Below are 11,187 nucleotides of genomic sequence, written 5' to 3' on the forward strand. Positions count from 1 at the left end.
AGTCTCGTCGCGCTTGCAGGGGACCTCGCGCGCCTCACCAGGCGTGGAGTGGCTTTGAGCAAGCCCCTTCTCCACTTCTGTCTTTTGCTCCCAAACTCCGGGTCTGTCGGGAACTCTGGGTACCTATCCCGAGAACTGGGCACAGCCGATCGCTCGGGACTCAGCCTCCGACTTTGTAGCTGGAGGGAAAGTTGGAAACCGCAGCTTGTTAGATCCTAAAGAAGCTCCGCTAGGGCGACGGGGTGGTGCTTCGCGGGACGGGCGGGGGCGAGGGCCAATGAGCGCTGCCGTCCAATCTCGGCCCCGCCCCCAGCCCCCGGGTCTGGAGCCCGAGAGCCCGGCCGCCCAGACACCGCTGACTGAGGTGCGGTGCTGGCTCTCCGGCCATGCCTAGCGGGGTCCACGCGGCTGTCCCGCGCCCGGCGCGAGGCTGGTAGGAGGTACCCGGGGCCCAGCTGGCCCGGCCATGCCGCTAGAGACTGAGGACGCGCTCTACGTGGCGCTGGAGTTGGCCATCGCCGTGCTGTCGGTGACCGGTAACGTGCTGGTGTGCGCGGCGGTGGGCTCGTCGAGCGCGCTGCAGACGCCCACCAACTACTTCCTGGTGTCCCTGGCTGCGGCCGACGTGGCCGTGGGGCTGTTCGCCATCCCCTTTGCCATCACCATCAGCCTGGGCTTCTGCACGGACTTCCACAGCTGCCTCTTCCTCGCCTGCTTCGTGCTCGTGCTCACACAGAGCTCCATCTTCAGCCTCCTGGCAGTGGCGGTCGACAGGTACTTGGCTATCCGTGTCCCGCTCAGGTGAGGCGCGTGGGGTCCTCGGCCAAACCCCGCAGAATCGCCGTCTCCAAACCCGGGGACCCCAGACGGGCCAGAGTAGGGGCGGCGGGGCGCGCGGAGCTGTGGTTCCCAGCTTGGAGAGTATTGGTCATCCCTAAAATCACTATGCCCACGCTGCTGAGACCCCTCGGTGCCCCGGTGCAGGACCCGGCAGTCTCTGTCCCCGCGGACGCCCTGAATGTGTGCGTTCCTCCAAGGGGATCTGTAGGGACAAGTCTAGGGGTTTCCAGGAAGCGCACGCAGCTCCAGCTCTGGTTACCCATCGGAAGCCCGGGAGCGAGAGGGGTGCTCGCTTCTCCACCCTGCGGCGAAGGCGGTTTCCTCCCCCTCAACCCCCGGGGTGGGGTGGTGTCAAAGAGCGGCCGCCCCACAGCGGGGCACCGGATCCAGACCCGCCCGGTGGATTCTGGGGGTCGGCAGGTTTCAACCAAAGGCAAGGCCACGTCGGACGTTGGGAATTTGCGCTTTTTAGAATGGACGCTAGTCACGACCCAGCTTCAGAACGTGCCTGATGCTAAATGAGGCAGCCAGGCAGAGCGAGGGAAAGTGTCAGGATACTTTGGGGAACGCTGTGGACACAGGTCCCTGCATGTTTAATGGTGAGTCAGATCACCTCCAGATACTTTTAAGAGTTACAGAGCCTATTGATTCACCAAATATCAATGAGCGGCCTTAGAGCCTTCATTCTTTTGTGTAACCCTGTTTACAAGCACTTCCAGGACTCTGGGAAACTGGAGGGCAAACTTGTCCACTCTTTCTCAGAATATGCTGAAATCAACTCTCCCTTTTCCCACACTGAAAAGGCATAGAATTCAGGGGATGGAGCCAGCCAAGAAGGGGAGGGGATCCCCGTTTGTAGCCGATGAATTCAAAGTTGAAGGTTTGTTGAAAACATTTATTCTTTGTCTTTGGTGTCGGTGTTTCTAAGGTAAGCTTGAGATCATTTTAGATTTGGAGCTGAGGCAGGGAAGCTAAGTTATGAGAGTGGGAAGGGAAGGAATGCATTTATCAAGAGCCAACTATATGCAGGACAACTTGAATTAAATGTATATCCTTTAATTCTTGTAGTAATTCCAGAGGACAGATGCTGTTACCTGCATCTTGTAGACGAGGAACTGGTGGCCCATAAGACAGGAATATTGCACAGGATGGTGTCTCAGTTATGAGTGTCAGAACCAGGATGGGAACTCAGCTGGCACTGTGTTCTCACCTGTTCCATCGGGTCATCTCACAAGGCTATGTGGTACCAGGTTTGAAAAAGGAAGAAAAACTGCTTTTTCTGGCTGAGGATCCTGCCTGTAGTAAAGTGGTTGTAAGGGAAGTGTTAGTGTGAATTGAGCAGTCAGATGCTCCCAGAAGCCTTTTTAGTAAGAGGTATGTTGAGCCTAGTCCCTGTAAGTTGTGTCCTGGGTCCCAGTGGGAACAGGAACCTCTTGCTGGGCAGGCCATGAGCCTTCAGTTCATGTCTGGCCTGTTTTGTGTGCTGTTGCCCTTGGCATCAGACCAGGAGGCTTCCATGCTTCCCATCAGGTGTGACAGAGCCCAGGGACTTCTTAGGCTGAGGGTGGCACAGCGTTCTCGTCTCTCTTATGGGTCCCTACCCTGACTGTTGTCCTTCTTAGTGGGTACTCATTGCCTTTTGGACTTTTTTTTTTGGCTTGCAGCAGAACAGTCACATGTCCCCAGGCATGAGTTGCCCATCTAAGGGAAGCCCCTTGGGCTTGCCCCTGGCAGAGACTCAGAAACGCTCCAGTTCACTTGGGAGTTACTGCCACATGGACAGATCAGGAAATTCATAAAAGTTTAATCTGGTCATTCTTGTCCTGGTTTGTGCTGGGTGGGGTCTTGAAAAAAAATGGGTGTGGGTGTCTTAAGGGAAAAGATGTGAATCACAGGCTCCTAACTTCTTTGCATTTGCTAAGGGAGGAGTGTAAGATGTAGATGAGGGGTAGGGAGAATACTGAGTGGGGTTGCCTGAAGACTTGCCCTCCCTGTCTTCTGACCTGTCTGCAAAGCTCAGAGGTCTAGGAGAGGTGCACAAGCAGCTACCCAGCTCCTGTCCCAGGAAGGAATGGGTGTCTGACCCACTCATGACACTGGCACCCAACCCTGGTGGACTGGAGTTTTACTTTAGGTCCTTGGTTTCCCCGAGTTCTCCTGGGAGCTTGCAGCTGAGGCAGGCCTTCTGCCCTCAGCTGTTTCAGCAGTTCAGAGTGTGACCTTGGTGACTAGGTTAAAAATGTAGATTACAGGGAGCTAGATGCACATGCCTGCAGGCCCAAATACCCAGAGGCTGTGGCAGGAAGATTTTTTTTGGGCGGGGGGTATGTGGGATCAAACTCAGTACTTTGCACTTGTGAGGCAGGCAGCTAAATCCCAAGCCCAGGCAGGAGGATTTTTTGAGCCCAGAGGTTTATGGCTAGTGTCTCAAAGAAAATGCAGATTACATCTGACCCTACTGAAACAGAATCTGGGGTGGAGTATGTATGTGGTTCCAGTATTGATATCTAGCCAGGATCTTCTAGTTCTACCAAAGTTTGAGAACCCTCCTAGATTTGGGAGGACTTGAGGCTCCCTTTGCTTGGCTGACACGGGCTAGGTAGTATAGTGACTTCTCTGGCTTGGCTCTGAGGCCCTCCTAGGGTTTGTGGAGCTGTAGGTGGAGTCAAGTCAGAAGTGCCTGTTTGGAAAAGGTGTCTCTCTGTGAAGATCACTGGAAGAAGGGCAGTTTAGGCCTTGGCGTGCCTCCTGCCTGGGCAGAAGCCATTCTTGGGCTTGATTCCAGTTCCCTGGTCCTGTGGGCTCAAAAGTATCTATGCCTCAAGGCTGTGAGTGTGAGGCCCCCAGCTACCACCTAGTTGGCAACATAGTTACTAAAGTGAAGGAGACAATGGTACAGGAGGAAAGGGGAGCCCAGAGATGAAGCTTTAAAAATGCTACCTTTAGCCTGATTTGAAAAGGGGATGCTCACACCGGGCCCTGCTTTGCTTCGGTGGAGAGGTGTCCCTAAACAGGTCTATTTCTTCTAGTTCAGTGCATAGACAGTCCTGAGGAGGGTGCAGTGTAGGGAGCTGTCAGGAGTGGGTGGTGATGGAGGTGGGCAAAGCCAGGAAGCAAGCTCATGGGCTCTGGGGGGTGGGCGATGTGTCTGCCCGCAGCTGCCCGGCTGTCACTTCATCCTCTAGATGGTTCCGGTTCCGGTTCCTCCTCCCACATCTAACCCTGTTTCCTTTCACGCCGCTCTCAGCTGAGCTCAGGGGTGGCTGTGTGACTCACTCTTTCTGGGAGCTCTCCCTGCCTGGCTCCATGGTCTCAGTTTCCCCTTTCACTGAAGGCCAGCTCTTTTCCCAGAGGAGCTGAAGGAGAGTGTTGGCAAGGGAGTGTTTGGTTGGCTGGCCAAGCACCAGAATGGAGGGGACATGTTTGTCTGTCCTGTCCCTGGACCCTGATCCTGTCACTCTTCCTGCCCAGTGCCACACTGAGACTTTGCTATGCTCAGATGTCTAGTGTGGGAGGTAGATAATAAAGATTTCTCAGCAAGACTTTGTGCCTGGGGTAGAAATGTGGTCTCTATTTAGGGTGGGAGTTGTCAGGGGATTCTGAATGTTTTTCAAAACTTTTGAAGACTGAGTTGCATCTGACATGATCTGTAATCCCAGGTACTCAGGGAGCTGAGGCAAGAAGATTGCAGGTTCCAAGCCAGCCTGAGCAATTTAGTGAGACCCTGTTTCAAAATTTAAAAACTAGTGGAAATAAATCTTCAGTACTCCTTTGGTTCAACCCCTAGTACTGTAAAAACAAACAACCCCAAACCATATACCATAAAATTTACAGTTAATCTTGTTTAAAAATAAAATGGGAAGGAAAATATTCAGCTGTGGGTTTTACCCCTCCAACCTTCCCAAACACTCCCCTCCTTATTCTCCTTTCTTTCTCTTGCATAGTCACTATTATCTTTCTTTGCCAGATCATCCCTATAGTCCTGGGCTGAATGGTGGCCCTTCAAAAAATATGCCCTTTATATGGTTAAAAACAAAGAAGGATGAGAGAAGGAGAGAAAGAAAGAAGTAAGGGAGGAAAGTAGAAAGGGACAGAAGGAAGGAACTTCCCTTATATGGCTCTTGAGAGGCGAGAGGAGAGGCTTACGCAGATTATCCGGGTGGCCTGTAAGTGCAGTTGCTCTTTATCAGATAGTTAGACATGCAGAGCAGGCCATGTGAAGTTGAAGGCAGAAACTGGAGACATTGGGGCCACAGCCAAGCAGCAGAGGGGCAGCCAGTAAACTGGAAATGACAGAACAAATTCTCTGCAAGAGCCTCTGGAGATTTCTGGCCTCTGGATTGTGACAGATTTCTGGGTGTTTTTTTGTTTGTTTGTTTGTTTGCTTGTTTGTTTTTTGGTATGGGGGATCAAACTGCTTTCAAGGCAGGTGCAGTGCCACTGAGCTAAATTCCTGGCCCAGATTTCTGTTGTTTTAAGCTACCAAGTGTGTGGCACTTTGTTGAGTGAACCCAGGAAATCAGACATTAGTACAGAAATGCCAAATTAGCTGTCCCTCAACCATACCCTCTGCACCATACCTGTGCTTTCCTCCACAGCAAACCTCTCTTAACAAATCATCTAGTCTCCTGTACGTCCATTGTCACCAGGGAACCACTGGCTGCTCCTGTCTAGTGACGCACACACCATTCTCTTTTGGCCGAATCTTGTGGTCACTTCCTGGACCACTGCATGTACCCTCCTGGCAGCTCTTTGCTAAATCCTTACCACCAAATTCTACTGGGCTCCCAGAGCCCCTGCTGTGTTTCTTACTCCCCTGTAAACATTCTCCATACAACTGCTGGAGGGGATGATTTGAAACATAGGACAGTCACATTCCGTTCCTTAAAGCACTGCAGTGACACCTAGGGTGACATCCAAACGGCCTGAGTGACCTGGTGTCTGCCACCTCATCCTCGGCCCTGTCCTGCCTTACTCACCACGCAGTCTCGGCTTTACCCCACCCCCCAAATCTGAAGAGGCACCTCTCAGCTGTTGTATTTATTTGCCCCTAACTAATTACGCCATTAAATTATGTCTTTATTTAGTTGTGGAATCGTTCTGCTCAGAGTGTGAACTCTGTGAGGAGAGGCTTACTTCCTTAAAGCACTGCATTGACACCTAGGGTGACATCCAAACGGCCTGAGTGACCTGGTGTCTGCCACCTCATCCTCGGCCCTGTCCTGCCTTACTCACCACGCAGTCTCGGCTTTACCCCACCCCCCAAATCTGAAGAGGCACCTCTCAGCTGTTGTATTTATTTGCCCCTAACTAATTACGCCATTAAATTATGTCTTTATTTAGTTGTGGAATCTTTCTGCTCAGAGTGTGAACTCTGTGAGGCGAGGCTTGGTCTCATTTTCTAGGACCCAGCACTCGTCGCGCTGCCTAGGCACCCACACTGCTGACGAATGCCTGAGAGAGAAGGGCTTGGGTCAGGGTGTGTCTCACCCAGGGTACAGCTGGGACAAGGCGGGGGGAATGCAAATAAAGAATGTGGGATGGGAGGGCCCAAGATGGCAGATTCATAATAAGTGTCAGAGCTCTCTAGTGATATGATCTCAAAAGAAAAGTTGGTCCAATAAGTATTTTGTTTGCTTGTTTGTTTGTTTTTGAGATAGCGGTCTACTGTATTGCTGGCTGGTCTTGAATTCTTCAGCTCAAGTGATCCTCCTGCTATACAGCCTCCCAAGTAGTTGGGACTACAGGTGTACACCACCATACCTGGCTGGTCCAGTAGATTTTAATGAAGAAGCAAAGGGAAATGATCCTCGTGAGAGGATCCCTCACAGGCCTGGGGGAGGACAGGGTAGGGGTGGTCACAGGTGTCCTGGGATGACTAGGCAAGTCCCATGCCTGGAGCAGAGGGCTGGGCTCGCTGGGTGGCTCCAGACATTCGGGTGCAGCCTGCAGGTTCTACTGTTTGCTCTTAGTGCTGACCAGGAATCACCTGGGACTGAGTGTTGCTTTGCTGTCATTTATCCTGAATTGTTAGCCTACAGTCCTTTCAGTCCCACCTTCTGGCCTGGAGTAACACAATCCAGCAGCAGGTGCCTAGGTGGCTGTGGTCTGAGGCCATGTTAATGTAGGGGCCTCCAGTTTGGCAGGGCCGTGGGGAAGCTTGATCCTGGGTGTGTGATGCCCTGCTAGGAGCGCACATGCCCAGGCAGGGACCCGGCTCTGGTCTGGTCATCAAGTTCTCGTTTGTCCTGGAACCAGGTTGGGACGAGGGTCATAGAGTCTGGAGGGTACCTGAAGGTCCTGTCCCTGGCTACTTTGCTCTTAGTGCTGGCCAGGAATCACCTGGGACTGAGTGTTGCTTTGCTGTCATTTATCCTGAATTGTTAGACTACAGTCCTTTCAGTCCCACCTTCTGGCCTGGAGTAACACAGTCCAGCAGCAGGTGCCTAGGTGGCTGTGGTCTGAGGCCATGTTAATGTAGGGGCCTCCAGTTTGGCAGGGCCGTGGGGAAGCTTGATCCTGGGTGTGTGATGCCCTGCTAAGGAGCGCACATGCCCAGGCAGGGACCTGGCTCTGGTCTGGTCATCGAGTTCTCATTTGTTCTGGAACCAGGTTGGGACGAGGGTCATAGAGTCTGGAGGGTACCTGAAGGTCCTGTCCCTGGCTGGGGAATAGTCGGGCCTGACCTAGCTGACAGTCATAAGGAACACATGGGAGATGGAGTGGATGGAGGTGGCAAGCACTGGCACTGTGGACAGGTTCCCTGAGGGGTGAGAGCAGGAGCAGGAGGGACCTTCCAGCTACTACTGGCCCTACCCTGGGACCCGGGACCTGGAGCTGTCCCCGCAGTGCTATACTACAGCTCTGAGTTCCTGGAGATGGCCAGCTGCCTAGGGACAGCCCTGTCAGGGAGACAGCACCTTACAGAAGCTTCTGTATCCACGTTTGAAAAGCGTGGGGTGCTGTCTTTGATTATCCAGAGAACAACCTTGTGGGAAGAAACAAAAGGAAACAACAGTTTCACAAGACATGATCCGCATTCCTTTCTCAGTAACTGTGCCTGGGGTCCCTAATCTCCTGGGGCCCCTCTAGCCAGGCCCGTGTGAAACTGTCTCAGTGTCTCACTCTTCTGATCTGTTAGCTTGCTTTGCAGCATGCTTGTACCCTGCTGAGACAGCTGTGGGGAAATAAAGTCCTCAGCTGTTTTCAATACAGTCACCTCATGTTACCACCAGCCTGACATACAAATAACTGGGTTAATTAGGTTAATGGAAGATTCATCTGCCTCTTGTTATCTATAGCGTATATCCAGGAAAACATCCAGATCTCAGCTGTATTGACTTGGGTACAGCCAGGCCTGGGGTACTGATCAAGTTCGTAAGTCAAGGGTCCACTGTACTGTGAATAACCGCCATTTTGAAACCTTTTTTGTAGGCATGCCTAACCTGACTAATCCCCCCCCACCCCAGGTCCTGGGGATTGAACCTAGGACCTTTGCACTGAATTACATTCCCAGCAGCCCATTTTTAATTTTTTGCTTTGAGACAGGCTCAAACTTGCAATCCTCCCACCTCAGTTTCCCAGACGCTGAGATCACAGGCATGTACCACCATTAGCTCTCAGCTAATCTTTATTACAGCTCTGTGAGGGCAGCTGTTTGATAGATGAGGAGACGGGCTCAGAGAGCTGTTTGGCCTGGGTCACACAGAAGTGGCTGGACAATCCAGTGTCTAGGGGTGAACAGCTTGGGGATGACTCCCAATGCTGTGGTGATTGTCAGGGTCACCCTTTGTGAATGGTGCTGTCCAGCAGTAGATGAATGACAGCAGAGTGTTGTCGTGGGGCCCTATAAATATTACATGGGGCAGAGAAGACTACAGCTGAAGAGTAATGTGGCCAGATGAGGTTAGAGAAACCTGTACCTGGGCCACGGTGCATACGTCTCTCAGAATTCGAGGAACAGCTGTAAGAACCGTGGAAGATCTCATCCACCTCCTTCCTTGGATGGAACACGGAGGTCCAGACTTCCCATTGGATCGGACTCATGGCTGACCTTCAGGAATTGAGCTTTGGACATGGCTGTCCTTCCCTCAGGGCAGTGATAAGCATATACTCTTGGTCTCTGAAGCTAACAGGCTGGAGACAGTGTCATTGGTAGCAGCAATCTCATGGCAGATGGCAATAATTAAAGTTAGAATAGACCCACGGGTGTGCAAGGAGGGCTTTGGGGCTTTCTGGCTTGAGGAGGTGGAGAGCTTTTTGGAGGGCTGGTGCTTGATCCTTGTGCAGGTGGGATGTGTGGGAGGAAAGGGCCTTTGGGGTGGGAGTGGAGCGTTCACAGGAACAGAGGGCCAGAGCCTCCTCAGGTGGAATCCTCACACCCAGGGTGTAGACAAGGCCCTTGAGCATGAGCGAGCACCCAGAGCCAGAGCTGTGGCAGCACCGCAGAGGAGGTGACCTGCAGATCGAGAGGTGCCTGGAGGCTTGCTGAGGGCTTGGGTTTTGTCCTTTTTGGTACTGGTGAATCTGTGGAGTTTGAGTTTGGGTTTGTTTTCTGAGTTAGAAACCAACCACTGGACACAAAAGAAAACACCCTGGAGTACTCAAGGCTACTGAAGAGAAAGTGAAAGTGGCCCTTGCCCTTGACAGTCACCTGTCTCTGTCCCGGCAGCTCCCAGACTGTCTGCTGGCATTTCTCCAGGGTCACTTGACCTCGGTTTTGTGTCACCATCTCTAAGCAGTATCTGTTGACTCTTGACTGTGTGACTCAGACTGTGGTTCATGCATGTCTTCTCCCCTACTCCATCTCCTTTGGGTTATATTTTGATTTTTTTTCCCTGTGGACATTTCAGCCTATATTTCTGATATCATCAATTTATAGATAGTATCTGTTTACTGTCAAGAAAAATAAGAAAAAGTGTGTTACCATCTTTCTTTCCAAGTCTCTGCATTGTAGTTTCTATCAACTGTTTATTACTTTGTGTACATTGCTGTTGATTCATGCTGTTGTAAAGAAATACACACTGGCTGGGTGTGGTAGCACATACTTGTAATCCCAACTGCTCGGAAGGCCAAGGCAGGAGCTCGTAAGTAGAGACCCTCCTGGGCAATCGAGCAGAGCCCTGTCTTAGAAAGAGCTGGGGATGTATCTCAGTGCTCCCTGGGTTTGATTCTCCAGTACCAAAGAAAGAGAGAAACAAGAGGGGGTGGGACAGAGGAGAGAGAAGAGAGAAGAAAGGCGGAAGGAAGGAGAGAGAAAGAGAAAGGGGGTAAACTGTGTAAAGTAAGTAAAAGTAAAAAAGTAAAAAGTAAGTCAAGTAAGTCAAGGATCCACTGTACTGTGAATAACCACCGTTTTGAAACCTTTTCTGTGGGCAGGCGCCTTACATGCTGACTCATTTTTGGTTCTCCAGTTTGCCTAACAGAGGCAACTGCTATTTCTTAAACCTCTACACAGTGTTGTGGGGTGTTTTGTTTTTGCTTTATCATCCTGATTAACCTTGATCTCACTAGGTAGCCCATGAGGGCCTCAAACTCAAACTCATGGCAATCCTCCTGCCTCAGCTTCCTGAGTGCTGGGATTACAGGCATGTGCTACCACGCCTGGCTTTTGCAAATTGTGTACTGAACACATTAATATTCTACCATTGTTTTTATGCTGTCAGAGTTTATACCATTTACATTTATTTTATAACTACTAAAATTTTTGCATTTTATATAGTATCTGGAAGCTGGAAATGGATGGATAAACAGCATATGTCTTACACACAGTATGGCTGACTGGGGCACAGAGTCCTACCACTGCAGCATCCTTCTCAGTCGACAGCATTAGAGCATTAGTCTAGTTTGGATGGATGCTAGTTTTAAATACTGTCAGTTGCTCAAAATCAGGCCACATTTTAGTCTGCTTTGTGTTTATTTTATTTTTTATTTTTTGGTACCAGGGATCAAGCTCAGGGCCTTGTGCTTCATGTTTAGATCATGAATTTCCATCTGGAAATTAACAGAAAGTTAAAGGAGGAAATGTGCTTTCCCACACCCTTAGGCTCATCACTGCTAAATGTTGACGTGTCTGCGGAGCGCCGCGTGTGCCGCTGTGGTGGCTTCCTTCACTGTGCCCCAGGAGTGTTTCCACCATTTCTTTCATTCTGGGTTTTCTGTTTTTCCTCATTCTGGGCTTCTGTGTTTGCTGGTTTGTCTATACAGCCTTAGGTGACTTTTTGAGAATATGGGAGGTACTTTCTGTCTTCTTACACATCATACTTGCTCGGGTGTTGGAAATGGCTCAGAACTATTTTTTTCATACATCTGAAGGCTTTTTTTTTTTTTTTTTTTTTTTTTTTTTTT

General features: G+C 50.7%; 1 protein-coding gene across 1 annotated transcript in view; it reads left to right on the top strand.

Moving 5' to 3' along the window:
- Positions 1-360: 360 nt before the first annotated feature.
- The window catches only part of Adora2b (adenosine A2b receptor), a 23,975-nt gene continuing 13,148 nt past the window's right edge, over positions 361-11,187 (top strand). The window contains exon 1 of the mRNA XM_010611485.3: positions 361-801. Coding sequence (XP_010609787.1) covers positions 467-801 — 335 coding nt within the window. The 5' untranslated portion in view covers positions 361-466. The remainder of the gene's footprint in view (positions 802-11,187) is intronic.

Source organism: Fukomys damarensis, unplaced genomic scaffold, assembly GCF_012274545.1.
Source record: "Fukomys damarensis isolate Sample0158 unplaced genomic scaffold, DMR_v1.0_HiC HiC_scaffold_13, whole genome shotgun sequence".
Lineage (NCBI taxonomy): Eukaryota > Metazoa > Chordata > Mammalia > Rodentia > Bathyergidae > Fukomys > Fukomys damarensis.